Here is a 23,946-nt window from a genome sequence, read left to right on the forward strand (position 1 = left end):
GCTGAAGACGCAACAAGAGAGTTTAAACAAGTTAGATAATGAAATCGACACAAGCAGAAAATTAAAAAGATTGAACAGCAAGAAAAATAAAGATAAAGTCCTAAGAAGCCTTGAAATCAAGAAAGATTTCACAACTCCCTTCAAACGGCTCTAATCTCCCCTCCAATGAAGAACAATGGCAAGAAGAAGGCTGAAGATGGCTCCCACAATCAAAAAGATTGTTAAAACTCCTTCTAAAGAAAACTCAAGAGAAAATTCTTGGAGAACTCAAATTTTCACTCAACAAAACAAATCTAATTTCAATGTATTCTTAAAGTGTTTTCACAAGGTGGCCGGCCAAGCCTATTAATAGACCTTCTAACTATTGTCCTAATCTTATTAGAAAACTAAAAAAACCTAATTATTAAATTTAGAGGGAAAAATTCGGCCAAGGCATTTAATGGGCTGCTTGGGCTGAATTTTTTTACATAGGCATTAATCATAAAATCTAAAAATTAAACTAGGTATGTAAAGAATTAAAATTTTACAAATTGGGCACTTTGACAATTTGGCCTGATTTTCAACTAAGTCTCATTTAACTTTATTGATTGGGCTTGGAACATCTTATTGGGCCTTGCCTTCAAGAACTTGGGCTTGTAGTTCGTTTCCTTCCGAAATTGGTTCGTTGATACTCGTAACGGAGATCCAATGCGCCTTAGCTGCAAGATTCGGTTTCTTAGACCAAGATTTCCAAGATTTGAAATCTTGATTTTCTTGATTCTTGAAATCGCTCCAAATAGCAAAATTGGACCAATATTCGGTTTCTTGATTTTCTTGAAAACAAGAAAGTGAATCTTGATTTTCTTTTTCCTTCGTGTACGCATCTAAGGCCTTGCTAATAAATTCTTGAATGGTTCCATTTAGTTTTGAACGCATTTGTCTGGCCTTTGACCTCATTATTGGGCCTTGTGGTAATTTGAGCCCATCACATTCTTGAGCTTGAGTTGGGCCTTTGTGACTCGTATCAATAATATTTAGCAAGTAACTAGCTACACTTCATAATTGCATATGCTTTCCTTATTAGTCACCTTATCGCCTAAGCTCCCTTGTGTTTGATCATCGAAATACTTCGTTTTCCGTTGTAAAACAAAAATTTACAACTGACCTGTCACACTTGCAATCAAACCGCTTTATTCTTGATAGTTTGTGTTGATATTCTTGCCTCATCGTGCACACGCTGAGGCGCAGTCAATAATATTTGATCTCACTAAGGTTTAAGGAGGACTAACTGAAAATAGGCATGTTTAGATCACATTGCATGTAATTTTCATGCTATACATCCATACTTGATCTATATCATTTGGTTGTGTTAATATAGGTGATAAAAAATGGATTTAGTTACGATATATATAACAAAAGTAACATTTGTTCTATGTTAACATAATTAATGGATGAGATTGTTTGGATTCCCTTTTGGATATGTTTGGATTCCTTTTGGATATGATAGTTAAGTTTTTAGCTCGTAAGGTTATATAATGACATGTAATTATAAGGTAATTAGTGTGTATGTATATATATATGTGTGTGTGTGTGTGTGTCTAAGTGAAAGATTATTGGATGATATGGACATCACACACACACACATAATAAAAAAATGTTATTATTTACTATTATAAAATGTTAGCCCAAATTAAAGTGATTTAATTTTGTTAAGGTTCATTGGGCTTTTAGTTATTAAATAACATATGGGCCAAATATGTGAGATATTCTAGTAACTAATTTCTAATTAATGATGCTCTGTTTAAAAATTTAAATTAATGTGCAAAAGTTATATATAAGGTTATGGTCTCAAATTGCACCTTCCTAACTTTTCTGATATCTCATCTTCAGAAAAGAGAAATACATATTCTTTACAATACTTGAGATTAAGCCCAAAACACTTGAAGATTTCAAGATATCGATGAATTCACGTAACAAAAGAAAAACCAAAACACCATAATTAATTGGACTATAGTTGAGTCACCACAACACAGTTTACCCTAACGTGAATTGGTAGTTGTTAGGTATAATGTTTCAATATTTCGGGAAGGTGATAAACGTTCTCATTCCAAGCAAGAGGGAGAAAGTATGGTTTGGTGATACATAGAATCATACCTCTAAAATTCAGATGTGATCTGGTGCCGACTTTCACTGCATCACCCATCAAAGACAACCATTAATCAGCCCTTAAGAACTGCGCCACAATCACTGCACACCCATAGATTTTAAGTATTACCCAACAACGTAGACATCATCAAAAGATAATAGGACTGCTTTCTTTTGTATAAACCAAGGGCCAATGTACATCCAAAAGGGGAAAAAAATTTATCCTATATGGTCGGTCATTGTTAAGAAAATGTTTCAGGCCTAGCCTAACTCTAAAGCCACAATAAATCAATCAATCTACACGACTGCTAAATCACGGATATAGTCTTCCCACATTTCGGTCTCAATTGAATCCCTTAATTGTGAACTAAGTTCTGGTTGTTCTGCTTCAAATGCAACTTCCAGATCATGGGTATCAACAGGCTTTATTGCTTGTTCCACCTCTTGTAGAGCCAATGATTCTTGTATCTGTAAGGCAGTCTGTGGTTCATATTTTTTAAAAAGCATGTCATCTGGTTTCTCCCTACGGATGTAATTATGCAATGCGCATGCGGCTACTACCAATTTCACTTGTGTTTGCAATGGGTAGGGAGGAGCCGACATCAAAATAGGGAACCTTTCCTTCAAGGCCCCAAAAGTACGATCAGTAGCATTTCGCAGCAAGAAGTGTCGTTGATTAAATAGCTCCTTGGCATCTTGGTGATGATAACCACTGGGAAATTCATTTGAGTTATAAGGGACACCAAGATACGGGGCAATAAAGCCTGGCATATTTGCATACTTGTTATCCACAAGGTAGTATCTTCCTGCATCAATTAAAATTTTCATCCAACAAGAAGTTTAACGCTACATATGTTGTCCGTATATATGTTAAGATCCCATCCCTTAAAAGTATACTTAGATTAATTATTCAAACACTATGCAAATATGTCAATCTACTCAGCAACCCAAAAAAACAAAAAAGAATTAGTAAGCGTTTATCTGGTGAATATGTAAATACCTTCAGGGACTTGCAACTTATTGCGCCTAGTAAGTGCTGAATTTAGAACTCTCAAATCTGATGCTGAACCTTCCCAGCCAGCTAGAACATAATGGAATTTAAGATCAAATGAACAAGCTGCCAGAACATTTTGAGAAAGTAAACCATTCTTATTTCGGAAAGGTCCTTGCTCATCTACACCAACCATCACTGGAACGTGTATGCCATCAACTGCTCCAACACAGTCCTAGGAAATGTTGTTGAAAATGAGATAAATGTAACCCAAATATAGATATTAGCAGAACTATATCATTTATGGGTACCTTAAAATATGGATAAAATCGAGGATCCTGTGAGATTTCTGGAGGAACATCAGATCCTGGAGGCTGAAAGAATTCTAATGAAATTGCCATAATTGCATTCAGAACATTATTGAAATGGCGACTGATGGTTTCACCGGAGTATCTAAATAACTCCTGAACAGCCCGAGTCCGTAGGTTATGGCCAATTATGAACAAGAAAATAGCTAATTGCTCCTCAATCTTGATACGATTTGTATGCCGAAGTAAGCCTTTGCCTTGCAGAATATCACATAATTTGTAAAACACTGGCTTATCCATGCGAAAATTTTCCAAACACCGCTCACTCTGTCCATTAAGGACCTCATCTACAAACTTTGTACCATTCAATGCAAAATTATGGCCCAGTTCTTTCGGCACAAAATTTCCATAGATTCCATCCTTTTCATCATCAGAGCTCTCCATGAGAAAACCAGCCACTGCACTTAAGAAGGCAGATCAATCATCACCATACAAAAAGATGTAACAATTTTAATGCAACAAGGAGCTACCCTACCCTACCCAAGCACAAAAGTACACCAGTTAAACGCAACAGGTTAGAAGTTAATCAATGCAAACACCCTCTAAAGCCCTCGTGCTAATATTTTTGGCTGAAAGCACAAACTGATCAAACGATAAAGTTCATGGAACTATAGCTGCAAAAAACTTTAGTAGACAACATGAAGAATCCTCCAGAATCTCTATCCAGGACATACAAAGAATTTATAGACCAGATCACCACCTAAAAAATGAAATATTCTAGTTCCCATTGATTAGTAAATTCCACATTCAATATCATTTGTTAGTTTGGTGCCCTACTAATAAAGAAATAATGAAGCTAAATATTAAGCCTCACAAAATAGTAATAGGAAACTACTCCGGAATCCATCTCACCACAACAGAAATGAAGTAATAAATAGTGTAACTACACCAGTTAAACGCAACAGGTTAGAAGTTAATCAATGCAAACACCCTCTAAAGCCCTCGTGCTAATATTTTTGGCTGAAAGCACAAACTGATCAAGCGATAAAGTTCATGGAACTATAGCTGCAAAAAACTTTAGTACTCCAGAATCTCTATCCAGGACATACAAAGAATTTATAGACCAGATCACCACCTAAAAAATGAAATATTCTAGTTCCCATTGATTAGTAAATTCCACATTCAATATCATTTGTAACGCAAGAAATAAGTAAAAATAAGAAATTCTAATGAGGTAGTGAACGCAAGAAATAAGTAAAAATATCATGAAATTTGATATTTCGAGGCTTCAGTTGCAGTGATAAAACAATGGGTGCTCTGAAATCCAACGCCATCATAGACTTTGCTATAAGGTCCTTATTTTCTCATTTTTCAATTCATGTCAATCAGGGGAGGTACACAATAACAACAACAAACCAAAGCAGGACATTCTAGCGTAATGCTATATTTTTCTTAAGAAGAAAGTATGGCTATTATTGTGTTCAAAACAGCTGCTTTCTCTTTAAAGCCATCCCTGATATTGTTCAAAAATGGAATAATCATCCTTTGTTTAGCCACAGCTATTCACCAACTGATATCGTAGCACGACTTTTTCCCCAAGACAAAAAACCAAAAAGAACATAATAAAAGCTGAACGAAAAGGATCATAAATAAACAATGAAGGCTTTTGTTATAATGAAAAAAGAAATTCAAACAAAAAAAATCCAAGAAATGCGATTCAATGTATAGATTAAAACCCTAATATCCAAGAAATGCGATTCAATGTATCCTTTTGAAATCTAATCAGGCACATTGGAGGGCGATTCCCTCCACAACAATCTCAAACTGATAAATAAACAAATATAGCTCCCTGGCAGAGACATAACAACAACAAAACAAACACCAAATATTTCAGATATAACAAACAATGATGTGTGGAGAAGGTGTAGATAGATTATAGTGGAGTAAAAGTTTTTTTCTAAGAATAATAATATCAAAATGTAAGGAAAGAAGGAATAAATGGAGGAACGTTGCGTTTTGGTAGAGAAAGAAGAAAAAGCAATACCGGAGAAAAGCGGGGTTTGAAGGAGACGTGCAAAGGGTAATTTAATTTACATGAAATTGAAGGGAGAAATCGGGAGAGGAGGGTGATAGTAGTAATAGGAGCAGCAGGCCAGCAAGAGAAAAAGGCAGCAATTTTGCAGAGTCTCTCCACTGTCTCCTCCACTACCGGGAGGCTTTTCTTCTCGCTTCACTTCAGGAGCAGGGTTTAATATATATTACTATTCAAACATGTGCGTGCTGTCTTTCGGCTACAATGTTCAGCTCGGCCCATTTTCATTATGCCCCTTCTCTTCTCTTCTCTTCTAAACAACCCAACCCACCCGTATTTCATCCCATCAATTCATATCATCTATACTCTTTTTCTTTGTTTCTTTTCTCATATAGACAAAGAAATTAGTTAGTGTTAACGTCATAAAAAATATAATATATTCTTCTACCTGCCAGTCATCGTCTATTGTTATATTTCCTCCATGGATATTTTCCTGCTATTGTCCTGATCAACATTTTGTATTAAATGAAAAAAAGTTTTTAATGTAATTATTTCAACGATTGAACTTTCAATTCCATTGATTATGTTTTTCTTTTGAAGTATGGCGGCTAAAATTTTGTATTAAATGAAGAAAATTTTTAACGTCATTAATTCAGCGATTGAACTTCAATTCCATCAATCATGTTTTATTTTTAAATATGGGTACTCAATTAAATGCATATAAGAGGACGATTTAATTTAACATTACTTAAAAAAAGTATTTTTAAATCTAAAAGTAAAAACAATATTTTCTAGCTTCTGATTTTGACAAAAAACTTTTAGGAATAGACATTCCTTCTCAAAAGTATTTTGAACTCAAAAGTATTTTTGAACTCAAAAGTAAAAATAGTATTTTCTAGTTTCTGATTTTGACAAAATGTTTTTAGAAATAAGGATAATTTTAACTCTTGTAAAATATTTTATATAATATTTATATTGAATATGTAATTATTTTCCTATTAAAATTTATTTTAAATATATAATATTATATATTTAAAATTTTATAGGTTATATTTTAATATTTAAAATATAATTTATATATTCAATTAAATTTTATAAATAATTAATATTAATTGCTTAAAAATATTTAAAGTTTATATTTCATATATTAAAACATTATCAACAAATTATAATAAATTATTTTTATATTCTTACTAAAATATCATAATATTAATTAATTTAAATATTATTTAAATGTATATTTATTACTTTATAATAACATCCCTAAAATAAATATTTTATTTATCAAAATATTTTTAATATAATATTAAACACTTAAATTTTAAATTACTCCTTTTAAAAATATTTCTCAAATAAACTTTTTCAAAAATGTTAAACTTGCTCGACTTCTCGTAATGTAACTTTGAAGAAGTATGGTCCCAGTAGCTAAGACATTCACTTTTCTATTTTAAAATTACGCCGGCATTAACAATGGTAAAAGCGAAAGTAATCCATAAATTCCTTTTTCCATGGAAGTTGCCGAACACGACTATTGACAAAGTAAAGTGAATTGAAAATTTGGGGAGAATTTCCCTTTGTAGCATTATCATCTATACTATTTTAAATTTGTCAAAAAAAAATCTATACTATTGTAAAATTTGGATTTTTAATTTCTACAATAATCTATATATTTATATATTTCTTTTAGTTGATATTATCTATTAATCAGGTCTAAACTCAATTCAGAAATTATTAAAAAATTATTTTATTTATGTCGAAATCAACTTTTATTTTGAGAAATAAAAATTAGTTGTCGATGAAAAGGGAGTTGCCACCAATCTTTTATTAAGGTGTGATTGGATCACCTAAAATGACTTTGGTCTACGAGTTTTAGGAAAACAGTTTCGGGAGTCAGTTACGTACGAGGAAGGATTAGCACCCTCTTAACGCCCAAAATTTGGTACCAAGTTGATTAATTAGTGTCTTAATGTCGAGAGTTAATAAATACTATCCTTATTTAAATTAAATTATTTATTAAGACTTTCTCATTTTGGAAAAAGAAAATATCACACCCAATGCGTTAGGGCACAATATTTTATTCTTTTCAAGATGAGTTGGTCCAAAAAAAATTCGTGTAATAAAATTTAAGAAAATATTTAATTGTTTAAAATTTATGAATAAATCGCAGCCCAATACGTTAGGGCACGATTTCTTAAAATCTCAAACATTGAATATTTCTTTTATTTTTTTAAAAAATATAAAAAAATCTTTGTCTCGAGAAATCAATACGTCACATCCAATGCGTTAGGACACAACATATTAAATTCCCAACAACAATCTTTTTTTTTATCAAAGAGCAATTCTCGATTGTTAGATTTAACGAAGAAAATCGGAACCCAATACATTAGGGCTCAATTTTCTTGAAAATCCTAAATACGAGTATTATCTCTATTTTGAAAAGTTCTATTTTAGATTCGAGTAAAAAGATGACGTAATGTTTTATTGTATGTATGAATGTCACAATAACAAATACAACAATGGCATATAAATAATACAAATAGTAAATAAACGAAATTAATACAAATAAAAAATGACAATGTAAAAATATCAAATAAGTAAGCAACATAGAAATATGAGAACACAAATCAATAAACAAATGAATGAAATATAAAGAAAGAAAAGAAAAGAAAGTGCCTAATATATACGTTGAAATTATGAAGAATAAGAGGCCTACATATGAATTTACATATAAAACTTTGGATTATAAAATTTAAATAAAATATATAATGTATTTATGAAAATAAAAAATAAAAATATACATATAAAATATGTGTTAAAAATATAAGTAAGTATTTAGGCATTTTTAAAAATAAAATATATATATACATATTTATATAAATATAAAAATATTCATTAAATAAATATATATATACATGTACATAAAATATATATATATATATATAGATTAAAAATATTAAATAATAACTACCATATTAAAAATAAAACTAAATATACATATATATATAATATGAAAAAAATATTAGTTGAAAAAAATGTGAATATGTACAAAAAACAACAAATATACGTATATAGATAAAAAATTACATATAAAATAAAAATAATAATTACATTATGGAAATTAATTAGTTTAAAAATAAAAAAAAACTAAATTGAACTGAATATGAAAAATCTGGGGCAAATACGTAAATAAATGAAGTTACAAGGGCTAAATTGAACGCGCGCATAATCATGGAGGGACTGGAAGGGAAATTTTTCCTTTCCTCTAAACGGCGTCATTCCATGGGGACCGAATTGAAATTGAAAATATATTAAAGGCGAATTTTGAAAATAAAAGAAACTTAATTGCAAAAATATTAAAAGGTGGAGGGGCCTAAAGCGCAATTTGCCCCTCTGCATAAAAACACGCGGATCCTAGGCCGGATCGGGTCAAACCCGAGCCTTAAACGACACCGTTTTGAAGGGCTATTTAAGCCCAAAATCAGTTAAAAAAAACCTCATTTCATTCTTTTTAAAAAAGAACCAAAAAAACCTTCACAAAAAGCTCTCCCCTTCTCAGCTCGTCCGGCCAGTGTCCGATCGTCGGCCAATCATCGGCCACCGCGCCGGTCGCCGGCCTCCGGCGACGGCTTCACCATCTGCAGTGGCCGGAGAGTGAGAAAATCTCCTATTCGGTTTCTTTTAAGCCTCTAAGCCCAGATCTGGCCCCAAAATTCCCAAAATCAACGAAGAAAACCTTAAAAAACCCTTGAAACTTTTCGGCTTCAGGCCATTTCTCCTCGGAGACAAACTCCAGTCTTTCCAACGATGTTTCAGATGCAAACGAGGGTAAGTTTTTTTACTCTTTGTTTTATTTCTATTTCAGCATACAAGAAAAAAATGAAAATAAAAAAAATCGATAACGAGAAGAAACAAAACATATATCAACCTTTTCAATTGAATCTTTGATTTTATTCTATTGCTCTTGCGTACTTCGTTTGCTGTGAAAACAATAACCTTTTTTTTTGTATTCATTTTTTTCTTTACAATATTTCCAATGGCTTTTTATAACCGTAATGAAACAATAAGCAAATCTGTTTTTCAGCGATTTGATTCGCAATCTTTGATTCTTCTTTCCATATGTTGTTTGATTTCTTTCCTTGTCGTGTAGGTGAAGGCGTGCAAAGGGCCTGGTACGCGTGAGGACGGCGAGGCGGCCATGCTTACCCTAGAAACCCTAGGGATTTTTTTTTGAAACTGTTTTGGGCCGCGTTTGTAATTGGGCCACCGTTTGAAATCGGGCCATGTGTTTTGTCCTGTAATTGGGTTTTTAAAAACTGGACTTTATTTGTTTATTGTGGGCCGGGTAAAAATTTGGGTATTACAGTTGCCCCTCTTTGCTCGTTATCGTGTAACGGGAACAGAGCAAAGACTTTAAAAATGCCAAATTTTGCCCGGTCGTGCTGGCTTTTGGTACTCTTCTTCTTCAAGTAGCCTCATTCCTTCCTACTGTATCTTCAGAGGTATAGGAACTAGTGCTTCAATCTACTCCACTACAATGCCAGGGAGATAGGATTCATACGTTGTAGTTTCTCAAGAGAACAAAATTTGCTATCCTTGATTTGTCCCACTGTAACTTCAGGGAAATAAGACTTATAGCTTCAACTTGATTTGCTGCAACTTAAAGATGAATTTGATGCGATCTGCTCTACTGTGATTTCAGCGAGATAAGATCCATGATTTTAATCCGCTCCACTGCAACTTCAGGGAGATAGGATTATTGGCCTTAATCTGCTCCACTGCAACTTCAGGGAGATAAGATTCGCCCACTTCAGTCTGCCTCACTGCAACCTCAGGGGGATAAGATTATAAGCTTAAATCTGCTCCACTGCAACTTCAGAGAGATAAGATTCACCATTTTTGGGTCTGCCCCACTGCAACTTCAGGGAGATAAGACTAGATGTGATTTGCTCTCTGCAACTTCAGAGAGATAAGATCTGTGATTTTAATTCGCTCCACTGCAACTTCAGGGAGATAGGATTATAGGCTTAAATCTGCTCCACTGCAATTTCAGGGAGATAAGATTCGCCATTTTGGGTCTGTCCCATTGCAACTTCAGGGGGATAAGACTTGCTTATTCAGTCTGCTCCACTGCAACTTCAGGGAGATAAGACTAGATGTGATCTGCTCTCTGCAACTTCAGAGAGATAAGATCTGTGATTTTAATCCGCTCCACTGCAACTTCAGGGAGATAGGATTATAGGCTTAAATCTACTCCATTGCAACTTCAGGGAGATAATATTCGCCATTTTGGGTCCTTACTTGCAACTTCGGGGATAAAACACCTTATTGATCGCTCCACTTGCAACTTCAGGGAGATAAGACTAGATGTCTTCGATCTGCTTTGCTATCGGTGCAGGAATGCAAGATTTGCTATTTTTAGCCTGCTCTACTGCAGCCCAGGGAGGCAAGGCTGGTGTCTTTGATCTGTTTCGCTGTTGGTGCAGGAAGGCAAGATCTGTTATTTTTAACCTGCTTTGCTGCAACCCAGGGAGGCAAGGCTGGTGTCTTCGATCTGCTTCACTGTCAGTGCAGGAAGGCAAGATCTGCTCTCTTCACTGATCTGTTCTCTGGGGAACATGACCTGTATAATGAACCTAATTATGCCTAATGATTAGGATGGCATGATCAAAATGAATCGAATGCTCCTAACTAGACATGTGTGAATAGTGTTTGCATGAATGCAGAATTTTATTTTTCCCGAGAATGATCCCGCTTAGGTTGTCATTACTCGAAGTTTATTAAGGCTTTATCACTGACGTGCTACAATGCCTTCTTGCTTGGCTGGCTTTTCTGAAGAAACATTTAGTCAAGTTGCCCACACTGTATGTAACAGCTCGATTCTAGGCCTAGTCGGAATAGTGGTTTCGAGACAACAAATCCGACGAGAGAAAATATGATTATTATTATATTTTCATGGTCTACAATTTTACGGATAAATTTCAAAAAAAATTCGTTCGAAAATTTCGACGTTTGGGCACTCAATTTAGTCAAAAGGACTAAATTGTAAAAAGTGCAAAAGTTGAGTTCTACATGTTAGAAGTGTCTAATTGTTATGAAATTATAAATTGGGGGTCCTTATATGGTAATTAGACCATTAGTTAATTGATGGACAAAAATAGACATAAGAAATGGGTGAAATAGATTTTTTTTAAATGGGGGCATTTTAGTCATTTAGTAATAAAAAGAATTAAAAAGGGAAAAAGATGGCAAAATGTGCTCATCTTCTTCATGGTGAACGAAATCAGCAAGGGGGAAGCCATAGTTAGGGTTTTTAAGCTTCCAAGCTCAATAGTAAGTGATTCCAAGCCCCGCTTTTAATGTTCTTTACGTTTTGGAGTCCCTAACTTAATTTAGCTTATTCTATCAATAATTAGTGTTAGGGTTCATATTTGGAAAAATACCCATAGGTGAAATGTGTTTATTTTGCTATTTTATGGTGGAATATGAAGCTAGAAATTATGTTAAACACTTTTGCTAAGCGATTTTAAGCAAAACGGGCAAATTGACATAATCGGTAAAAATAGTTAATGTTCAAAAGTATGTGTTAGAGTGAGAATTTGATGTTGCCATAGAAGGGAAAAATGTTCAGCATGTCATAAAACCTAAGAATAAGTGATGAAGTTTAATTTCCGAGCTTAGGGACAAAAGTGTAAATATGTAAAAGTTTGGGGGCAAAATTGTAAATTTTCAAAAAGTTGGGTGAAGGATTATTTTAATAAATATGAACATTAAACGAGTTAAATTTTCTATTATAGATCAAGAGAGACGGGAAGATTATCTCAAACGAGGAAAAGAAAAGATAGTGGAGTGAATTGCAAAATTTCGATATTTTGCACCGAGGTAAGTAAACATGTGACTTAATGTATTATTTTGATATTATTTGATATGTGTTGAGATTTATTTGAATATAAAATAAATGTTTGGCAAGATTCCAAAAATGTTGTTAAATTGGGAAAGGTGGTAAGGGGTTGCAAAACACGGTTTTTGGTTGAACACTCGGAATAGGCCGGAACATATTGCATATAAAGGGGTTGCTGTGTGCTGATTCCCCGATTCATTGGTGGTTGCTAAGTGCTGATTCCACTGTATTTTAAATGTGAGAGGGGGTTGCTAAGTGCTGATTCCCCCAAGGGGTTGCTGTGTGTTGATTCCCCGATTCATTGGTGGTTGCTAAGTGTTGATTGCACCGTATTTTAAATGTGAAAGGGGGTTGCTAAGTGCTGATTCCCCCGAGGGGTTGCTAAGTGCTGATTCCCCCAAGGGGTTGCTGTGTGCTGATTCCCCGATTCATTAGTGGTTGCTAAGTGCGGAATCCACCGATAACAGTTAACATTCCGAGTGTTCAACGAGTAAATTGGGAAGGTGAATATTCATATATGTGGTGGACAAGTTTATGGGAGGAATATTGGGTTTGATACTTAATCAACCGATGTATAAGATGGGAGGAAAATCAAAAATAAAAAAAGAGACAATTTGAATGCAAAACTGTTTTGAATGGCAGCAGTTGGGCAACTATGAAAAATCACCATAAATGATGGAAAATGAATTAGAGGTTAAATAATGTGCTGTGTCTTTATTGAAGGATTCGGCATATCGTTGGTGGAAAACATTAATATCGGTGGTTCCAAAAGAAAGAGTTACCTAGGACTTCTTCCAAGAGGAATTCAGAAAGAAATATATAAGCCAGTGGTTTATTGATCAGAAACGCAAGGAGTTTCTCGAATTGAAACAGTAGAATGTCGGTGGCGAGAATATGAGCGGGAGTTTGTCCAGCTTAGTAAATATGCCGAGGAATGTGTACCTACAGAGGCTATTATGTGTAAAAGATTTGAAGAGGGGCTAAACGAAGATATCAGATTGCATGTTGGGGTTTTAGAGTTAAAAGAATTTGTGGTATTAGTTGATCGGGCCTGCAAGGCTGAAGAGCTGAGTAGAGAAAAGAGAAGGGCAGAGATGGAAGCTCGAGATGTAAGAAAGAGGTCAATGGGCAGGACATTTAAATCCCAACCGAAGAATTTTAAAGGGATGGATCCACGACCAACTGGTTCAGTTGGGTATTCACGTAGAGACCGAGGGAGGTCATATTCCGGAGTTAAAACTCGAGCTACCTCAGTGGCAAGTATGGGCAATGTAGGAAACACCAGACCTGAATGTCAATAGTGTGGCAGATGACATACTGGTGAGTGTTGGGGATTTAAACGAGCTTGTTTCAGGTGTGGTTCTCAAGAGCATTATGTAAAAGATTGCCCTGAAAGAATAGAGGAAGAAAAATTACAAAGAAGCTGGATCGGGTGATATTGTCGGTGAGGCGGACCACCAGAAATGTGGGGAGCAAAACCAGATGGTAAAAGTGTGGTAAAGATGCAATTGGAAGATCGAAACTAGGCGCTGCCGGGACTTATGCCATACTTTTCGAGAGGATGCCTCATCTCCGACGTGATTCTTGGTACATTTTCTCTTCATGATATTGATGTTATTGCTTTGATTGACCTGGCTCTACTCATTCATATGTATGCGTGAATTTGGTATCTAGTAAGAAATTGCCTGTTGAAAACACTGAATTTGTAGTTAAAGTATCAAATCCTTTAGGCAAATATGTCTTAGTCGATAAGGTTTGCAAGAATTGTCCCCTAATGATTCAAGGTCACTGTTTCCCGGCTAATTTGATGTTGTTACCATTTGATGAGTTTGATGTTATTTTGGGGATGGATTGGTTGATATTGCATGATGCCAAGGTAAATTGTAGACAGAAAATCCTTGAATTAAAGTGTGAAAACGGTGAAATTCTCCGGGTTGAAACAGAGGAGCCGAATAAATCACCTATGGTGATTTCGCACATGTCTGCTCAGAAATACTTGAAAAAAGGATGTGAAGATTATCTTGCTTATGTGCTGAATACTGATATAACTGGGTCGAAGCTTGAATCAGTGCCGGTAGTCTGTGAATTTCCAGACGTATTTCCAGAGGAATTGCCTGGGTTACCTCCGATTAGAGAAGTTGAGTTTTCTATTGACTTGTTACCTAGTACTGCACCGATTTCTATTGCACCGTATCGGATGGCTCTGACTGAGTTGAAAGAATTAAAAGCTCAGTTACAAGAGTTGACAGATAAAGGATTTGTGAGACCGAGTTTTTCTCCTTGGGGTGCTCCTGTGTTATTTGTGAAAAAGAAGGACGGCTCTATGAGACTTTGTATTGACTATCGTCAGCTCAATAAGGTGACTATAAAGAACAAGTATCCTTTGCCGAGAATTGATGATTTGTTTGACCAATTAAAATGGGCAACAGTGTTTTTCAAGATCGATATGAGGTCTGGTTACTATCAGTTGAGAGTTAAAGAGTCTGATGTGCCGAAAATCGCCTTTAGAACGAGGTATGGACACTATGAATTTCTGGTAATGCCTTTTGGGTTGACTAATGCTCCGGCTATTTTTATGGACTTGATGAACCGAATTTTCCTGCCGTACTTGGATAAATTCGTGGTGGTGTTCATAGATGATATTTTAATCTATTCTCGGGATGAATCTGAGCATGCAGAACATTTGAGAACTGTATTGCAGATTCTGAGAGAAAAGAAATTGTATGCTAAATTCAGCAAAAGTGAGTTTTGGCTTCGTGAGGTTGGATTCTTGGGACATATAGTTTCAAGTGAAGGTATTCGGGTTGATCGAAGCAAAATTTCAGCAATTGTTGATTGGGAGCCACCAAAGAATGTGACCGAGGTTAGAAGCTTTCTGGGCTTAGCTGGGTATTACAGACGCTTTGTCAAGGGATTTACGATGATTGCTTCTCCTATGACTAAGTTACTACAGAAGAATGTCAAATTTGAATGGACCGATAAATGTTAGCAAAGTTTCGAGAAATTGAAGGCATTGTTAATTGAGGCGCCAGTGCTGGTGCAACCTGAATCAGGGAAAGAGTTTGTAATTTACAGTGATGCATCGTTGAATGGTCTTGGGTGTGTGTTAATGCAAGAAGGCAAAGTAATAGCTTATGCTTCAAGACAGCTGAAACCGCATGAGAAGAATTATCCGATGCATGATTTAGAATTGGCTGCTATTGTTTTTGCTTTAAAAATTTGGCGCCATTATTTGTATGGTGAAAAGTGCCGAATCTTCACTGATCATAAGAGTTTGAAGTATTTGATGAGCCAAAAAGACTTGAATTTGCGGCAACGAAGATGGCTCGAGCTAATTAAAGACTATGAGCTAGTGATTGATTATCACCCCGGGAAAGCTAATGTGGTTGCTAATGCCTTGAGCAGAAAATCTTTATTTGCTTTGAGAGCTATGAGTACGAGATTAACTTTATCGATGATGGTTCAATTTTGGTGAATTGAGAGTTAGACCGTTATTTCTTCATGATTCGGAAGCTCAAAAGAATGACAATAAATTGCAAGCCGAAAGAGCTCGATGTGAAGCGAGACGTTGATTGATTTTCAAATTGGTTCGGATGATCACGATGTTCCGGACGAATATGTGTACCGAGAAATGATGAGCTAATTCGGACCATTTTATGTGAGGCACAGTGGTGATTTATCATCCATCCGGTAGTGTGAAAATGTATAATGATTTGAAGAAGTTGTATTGGTGGTAGGGCATGAAAAATGATATCTCGAATTTGTATCAAAGTGTTTAATCATCAACAAGTGAAGGTTGAGCATCAAGTACCATCGGGTTTACTTGATGATAACGATTCCAGTGGAAGTGGGACGATATACGATGGATTTTGTGACAGATTGCCTTTAACTCCAAAGAAGAAAGATGCTATTTGGGTAATTGTTGATAGATTGACAAAGTCACCCATTTTATTCCGATACGCATTGATTACTCACTTGACGGGTTGGCGGAATTATATGTTCTTTGAAATAGTGAGATTACACGGGTGCCTAAATCTATTATATCGGATAGAGATCCGAGATTTACTTGAGGTTTTGGATAAAGTTGCGGGAAGCCTTGGAGTACGAAATTGAATTTCGATCTGCGTTTCATCCATAATGACGGGCAATCGAAAGAGTGATTCAAGTTCTTGAAGACATGCTCGGTGTTGTATTTTAGAATTGGAAAGCGTTGGGAGAAATATCTACCATTGGTTGAATTTGCTTATAACAATAGCTATCGATCAAGTATCTGAATGGCACCGTATGAAGCATTATATGGGCGTAAGTATAGAACTCCTTTATATTGGATGAGCTCGGTGAGAACCGGATTCATGGAGTCGACTTGGTGAAAGAAATCAAGAAAAGGTGAAAATAATCCGTGGATCGCTAAAGGTCGCTTCAGATCGGCAAAAGTTGTATGCGGATTTAAAGAGGAAAGAAATTGAGTTTCAAGTAGGTGATAAAGTGTTCTTGAAAGTATCTCCATGGAAGAAGATTCTGAGATTTGGTCGTAAATGCAAATTGAGTCCACGTTTTATTGGACCATATGAAGTTATTGAAAGAGTTGGCCACAGCTTATCGGTTAGCTTTACCACGGAGTTGGAAAAGATACATAATGTATTTCATGTGTCGATGTTGCGACGTTATCGTTCGGATCCTTCACATATAGTTTCTCCTACAGAGATTGAGGTTCGACCAGATATGACTTATGAGGAGGAACCGATAAAAATTCTGGCTCGGGAGGTCAAACAGTTAAGGAATAAAAGTGTAGCCTTAGTGAAAGTGTTGTGGCAAAAACATGGAATGGAAGAGGCTACGTGGGAACCGGAGGAAATTATGAGGAAACAGTACCCAAACCTCTTTTCCGATAAGATTTTCGGGGGCGAAAATCCCTAAGGGGGGAGAGTTGTAACAGCCCGATTCTGGGCCTAGTCGGAATAGTGGTTTTGGGACCACAAATCCGACGAGAGAAAATATGATTATTATTATATTTTCATGGTCTACAATTTTACGGAAAAATTTCAAAAAAATTTCGTTCGAAAATTTCGACGTTTGGGCACTCAATTTAGTCAAAAGGACTAAATTGTAAAAAGTGCAAAAGTTGAGTTCTACATGTTAGAAGTGTCTAATTGTTATGAAATTATAAATTGGGGGTCCTTATATGGTAATTAGACCATTAGTTAATTGATGGACAAAAATAGACATAAGAAATGGGTGAAATAGATTTTTTTAAATGGGGGCATTTTAGTCATTTAGTAATAAAAAGAATTAAAAAGGGAAAAAGATGGCAAAATGTGCTCATCTTCTTCATGGTGAACGAAATCAGCAAGGGGGAAGCCATAGTTAGGGTTTTTAAGCTTCCAAGCTCAATAGTAAGTGATTCCAAACCCCGTTTTTAATGTTCTTTACGTTTTTGGAGTCCCGGTAACTTAATTTAGCTTATTCTATCAATAATTCATGTTAGGGTTCATATTTGGAAAAATACCCATAGGTGAAATGTGTTTATTTTGCTATTTTATGGTGGAATATGAAGCTAGAAATTATGTTAAACAGCTTTTGCTAAGCGATTTTAAACGAAAACGGGTAAATTGACATAATCGGTAAAAATAGTTAATGTTCAAAAGTAAGTGTTAGAGTGAGAATTTGATGTTGCCATAGAAGGGAAAAATGTTCAGCATGTCATAAAACCTAAGAATAAGTGATGAAGTTTAATTTCCGAGCTTAGGGACAAAAGTGTAAATATGTAAAAGTTTGGGGGGCAAAATTGTAAATTTTCAAAAAGTTGGGTGGAGGATTATTTTAATAAATATGAACATTAAACGAGTTAAATTTGCTATTATAGATCAAGAGAGACGGGAAGATTATCTCAAACGAGGAAAAGAAAAGATAGTGGAGTGAATTGCAAAATTTCGATATTTTGCACCGAGGTAAGTAAACATGTGACTTAATGTATTATTTTGATATTATTTGATATGTGTTGAGATTTATTTGAATATAAAATAAATGTTTGGCAAGATTCCAAAAATGTTGTTAAATTGGGAAAGGTGGTAAGGGGTTGCAAAACACGGTTTTTGGTTGAATACTCGAAATAGGCCGGAGCATATTGCATATAAAGGGGTTGCTGTGTGCTGATTCCCCGATTCATTGGTGGTTGCTAAGCGCTGATTCCACTGTATTTTAAATGTGAGAGGGGGTTGCTAAGTGCTGATTGCCCCAAGGGGTTGCTGTGTGCTGATTCCCCGATTCATTGGTGGTTGCTAAGTGCTGATTCCACCGTATTTTAAATGTGAAAGGGGGTTGCTAAGTGCTGATTCCCCTATTCATTGGTGGTTGCTAAGTGCTGATTCCATCGCATCTGAAATGTGAAGGGGGTTGCTAAGTGCTGATTCCCCCAAGGGGTTGCTGTGTGCTGATTCCCCGATTCATTGGTGGTTGCTAAGTGCGGAATCCACCGATAACGGTTAACATTCCGAGTGTTCAATGAGTAAATTGGGAAGGTGAATATTCATATATGTGGTGGAAAAGTTTATGGGAGGAATATTGGGTTTGATACTTAATCAACCCATGTATAAGATGGGAGGAAAATCAAAAATACAAAAAGAGACAATTTGAATGCAAAATTGTTTTGAATGGCAGCAGTTGGGCAACTATGAAAAATCACCATAAATGGTGGAAAATGAATTAGAGGTTAAATAATATATGAAATTGAAACTGAATGAGTATATTTTCATATGAAAGAAATAGAGCAAGCAAAAGAGTTGTATTTTTGGAGATATTTGAATTTTACTGAGACAGGGCTGGATTGATTTCGAAATCCCCTGTTCCAACTTTGGAAAATCACCAAAAATTCTAAAAAAATAATTATGGCTTGAAATTTATATGCCTGGATTAATTGTTGAGTCTATTTTTAATAGAAACAAACGAGAACATTTTTTGAAACTTTTACAGAGAGTTATGTTAATTTTTGTAGGGGGAGATCAGGACTATCGGGTAGTGAAACAGGGGAAGATTTAAAGAATAAAATGTACTAATTGGATTGACAAAAAATTAGGAAAATTTTATGATAGAAATATATATGGGTCTAGTTTCAGGGAAAATTTACGTAATTCAATTTGGATCCCTGTAGCTCCAGATAAAAATAAATTAGTGGTCATGATGCAGAAAACCAGCTTGCTGGAAATTACACAAACAATGAAATTTATTTGTGAATAAATTTATACTATGGTGTAGTCATATGAGAAATTTATTTATTTGTCATATGTTTACTTACTAAGCTATATGCTTACTCGTTTTTATTTTTCCCTTGATTATAGTGATTTCCATCAACTCGAATTGGGATGAGTCGGACAATCATCTACACTATCATCCACGTTTGGGTATTTTGCTAGTAGTATTAGGAAATTATGGCATGTATAGGCGACTTATGTAATGGGGCGTCACCATGTAAATATATGTTATGGTTCGATTTAAAATGTAGTGTTTATTAATGGTTAAATTGTGTATGTTTATACAACTGAACTTGGTTGGAATATTGAATTGTGTTTGAAAACTTGCAGGAGGTTAAGCAAAAATAAGCAGAAATGCTGTCGAAATTTTTTTAAAAATTTAGTAATACCTCATACCCTGTTCTGATCGGGAATGCGGGTAAGGGGTGTTACACTGTAAACCTTAAAGTTCAATCCATTGGGGCGCAAAATCTGTATCATCATTCTCCCGTTGTAACCCAAGGGTAGGAATATATGGCTTTTCCTCAATCGTTTCCCATCACAATTCAAAGATACAGGATCTAAATCTTTCTAGTCCTTTACACCATTCCCAAGGTGTCGTATCAAAGTCTCATGCTTAAATGAAAGCTTTCTTTTTTAGGAAACCTCTTCTTATTGCCTGGTGATCAATGCTTGCTTGTTTATTAAGCTTTGTTACCCATCTGACATCTTGTCATTTTGTTCAATCAATGTTTTTGACAACAAAATCCAAAGAGAAAGTCCTAATTTAGACTCTTCCTTCTCAAATTTCCAACCTTTAAACTTGGTGCGTTCTAAACAATAGTCCTGTTTGAGGTTCCCGTATTATTTAGAAACTTCTAGAGTAATATGCAAAACTTCCCTTGTGAAAGTTTTACTAGTCCATTAACCATTATTCCAATGAAACATGCTTGCAAAAAGGTCATAACAATGGATAAGAATAAAGTTAGTTCTGAGCATAGCTCGAAAGGAATAAATTATCAAAAATAGTAAAAAAGGATAACAAAGAAATTGATTGGAAATGTGTATCTTGGAAAAGAATGAAGTATTCCAAGAATAACTAATTCAATATAAAAAACTTGATGCCCCAGATATCACAGCTTGAACTTCTCTATACAAACTTTCTGAGTTTGACATGTGTTTAGGAGATCTACAGTACTCTGTCAATGTCCCAAGACGTCGTCTACCCTTTCTTGTTGATTCAAGTATAGCAAGATCATCATATGCCCCAATCTGATCAAAATTTGAACTGCTCTGATCACCTCATGCCCCATTCTGATCAATATTTGAGCCACCCTTTTTGGGTTTTCAACTCAAATCCCCTTTGGTCTCAAGGCACCCTTTGCGGGTTTTAACATTGGCCTCTCCATTTTCTTTCTTCTTTTCTCCCTTTTTTGTTTTGTTTTTTTTTGAAATATTTCTGATTGAATCTGAACTCATAGGATTAGGCATGTCCTTGTTATCCCTTTTGATCAAAATCGACGCTTTTCCAAATAAGGTCTTCCACATAAGGTCCTTCCCAGCTTGGGATGAAGTTCTTTTTGTATGAGAAAGATCTTTTTCAATACCAGGTCCCTCTCAAGGAATTCTCTAGGACGAACCTTTTTTTGTGAACTTGCATCATTTCTTTAGGCGCATTTGACCATGATGGACAACTTTGAACATTCCTCTTCAATCGGAATTGGATTTAAAAACTCAGAGAGAAAGAATTTTGTCTTCAATAGGCAAAACCACGATGGGCCCAAGAGAAAGGCATTGCCCCGGCAGAGTTTTTTTTTGCGCCATCTTTTTTTTTTGGCGATCTGGCATTAATCGTGAACAGACTTCAAACTTTTGGTATTGTGCTATTGTTCAAATTTAGTACATTGTCAGATATGATCCTTTTGGCGTTCCATACTACCATATGATTTTTCACGAACTTGCTAACTGTCGACTTTGTGACATTGGCATATGAAGAAGCTTCCATTCATTTAGTAAAGTAACTGACGACCACAAAGATGAATCAATGACCTTCATGCCCCATATAAGGAGAAGTCATGTATCCCAATGATTCTTTGTAGGGTAAGATCCGTTTCTTGACTTGTTCTGCCATCCTTAACAAGTCCGGAAATAGGCTACAATCTATGTCATCTTCAAAGTCATGAAATCCCTCTAAACACATGCCTCGCTCAAAAGGAAATTCTGAGCCTGTAGCAGCGTCACTCATGTTATTGATATTTAGGGACCCATAATAAATATAAAAGAATATACAAAAGAATGTATTTATGAATAACTATTTGTACAATATAATTATGAATGAAAGAATGATGTGGAAGAAAATCCAAAAGAATGAAAGAATAATTATTTCAAAAAGAATGAAAATATTGGCTCAAAAATGAATGCAAAAATGTATTTTATTAGAATAATGACGTTCAGACATGAGCCTATTTCACAAAGGAATTTCTATCATTTTACGCTAAAAACAACAAAATGTTACGAACATTACTCTAAATAAGCTCTAAAATTACAGGATTTCTCCATGAGTTCAATTACTTAGAACACTCCCAGATTTATAAGGGCGGATATCTAACAAGGTCCCCTTTCATTTGTGTCTCCCTATATGTCATTGATGTGAACACTTCCCAACATCTCCTAATATATTGCATTCACCCCATTGTCAATCATGATTGGGTAGCGAATTCTCTGCATTAAATGAGCCATCCAACTTGACAATACCCATGTTGATGAACTTTTCAACTAGCTTTTTGAAGATAATGCAATTCTCTATTGAGTGTCCTGTAATTCCCGCATGATAATCGCTTTATGCACTTGTGTCGTACCATTTGGGATACGGAGGCTGTGGAGGCTTCACATGTAAAGGAGAAACAACATGCGCATCGAATAAGCTTTGATACAGCTCATTGTATGACATTGGAATTGGCGTGAACTGGAGTTTTTCAGTACCTCACTTCACATATGATTCTTGTCTTGATGAACCCTGCTGATTAGCAATCGATTTGCTGTACGTATTCACGCTGTTCACCTTATTTTCTTTTTCTTTTGAGGCTTACCTTCTATTATTTCCTCCAGCATCAATCTTTCCGCTCCTTATGGCGCTTTCAATCATTTCACCATTCATGATTATGCCAGAAAATCTTTTTGTGGCACTCCCTAACATATGTGTGATGAACAAAGCTTTCAATATATTTATGAATAGCATTGTCATTTCCCTTTCCAGGAGCGGTGGCTGAACTTGGACGGTGACCTCCCTCCACTTCTGTGCGTATTGCCTAAAATTTTTACCGGGCTTCTTTTCCATGTTTTTAGAGTGATTCTATCAGGTACCATGTCAGTTACATGATTGTACTGCTTTATGAATGCCTGTGCCAAATCTTTCCATGAATTAATCTTGGCACGACTCAATTGATTGTACCACTTGGACGCTGCCCCTGTGAGGCTATCCTAGAAACAATGTATCAGCAACTGGTCATTACTAATATACCCAGTCATCCGCCTACAAAACATAGTAATATGGGCTTCGGGACTACTAGTTCCATTATACTTCTCAAATTCGAGCATTTTAAATTTGTAAGGGAGTACTAAATCTGAAACCAAGCTTAATTCTTTAGCATCAATCCCATAGTAGCTCTCAGCACTTTCCATTGCTCTAAATTTCCCTTCCAGCCATTTATACTTTTCTTCTAGCTGTTTTGGCAATTCATCATTCATTTTCTCTTTTTCAGCTGTTTTGTCGAAGTCAAGGATAGCAGGATTAACAAGGTTATCTCCGAAGTTAGCGCCTGATCCTGCTTGAAAATTCATTGGTGTTACAGCACCGACCTGAAACTGCTGGGGCTTGATGGTGACAGAAGATTTGCGCGGATACACTTCAACATGCTGAGGGGTAAAGCCTGGGGGATAAACAGGTCCCTCACTGTCTCCTTCTTCAACATTAAGCACAGAGCTTTTTCCTTTATCAATTCCTCCAGTCAGCAACTGAGTCAACTTACCCATCATATTCCCTTGAGATTCCATCATTTTGTCCATCTTTTTTTGTTGAATCTTCTCAAGCTACTCATTCATTTGTTGTTGAAGCTGATCTTGCATTTCCTTTTGGAACTGTTCTAGCCTTTGTTCCATGTCTTTAGTTTTCGATCGAGTACCGTAGTAGTGTTTGGTAGGTTGGTTGGTTTCCAGGTTAACTGAGGAATAATTTTAATCGATTAGGCTCTTTTAGTGGACTTTAATGCGTATGATGTCATGTGATGCGAATGCATGCAATGAATGCATAAAGAGACGTTGATTCTAATTCAATTCCATTTAGAAAACTTTACTAGAAAACAAATCTC

General features: G+C 35.4%; 1 protein-coding gene across 1 annotated transcript; it reads right to left on the reverse strand.

Moving 5' to 3' along the window:
- Positions 1–1,993: 1,993 nt before the first annotated feature.
- LOC105794089 (uncharacterized) lies at positions 1,994–5,789 on the reverse strand. The gene is made up of 4 exons (XM_012623080.2): positions 5,468–5,789; positions 3,427–3,881; positions 3,125–3,350; positions 1,994–2,930 (listed from the first exon to the last, which is right to left on the reverse strand). The coding sequence occupies exons 2-4, from the start codon at positions 3,865–3,867 to the stop codon at positions 2,422–2,424; spliced, it is 1,176 nt and encodes a 391-aa protein (XP_012478534.1). The 5' UTR covers positions 3,868–3,881; positions 5,468–5,789; the 3' UTR covers positions 1,994–2,421.
- Positions 5,790–23,946: the final 18,157 nt, after the last annotated feature.

Source organism: Gossypium raimondii, chromosome 3 (assembly GCF_025698545.1).
Source record: "Gossypium raimondii isolate GPD5lz chromosome 3, ASM2569854v1, whole genome shotgun sequence".
Lineage (NCBI taxonomy): Eukaryota > Viridiplantae > Streptophyta > Magnoliopsida > Malvales > Malvaceae > Gossypium > Gossypium raimondii.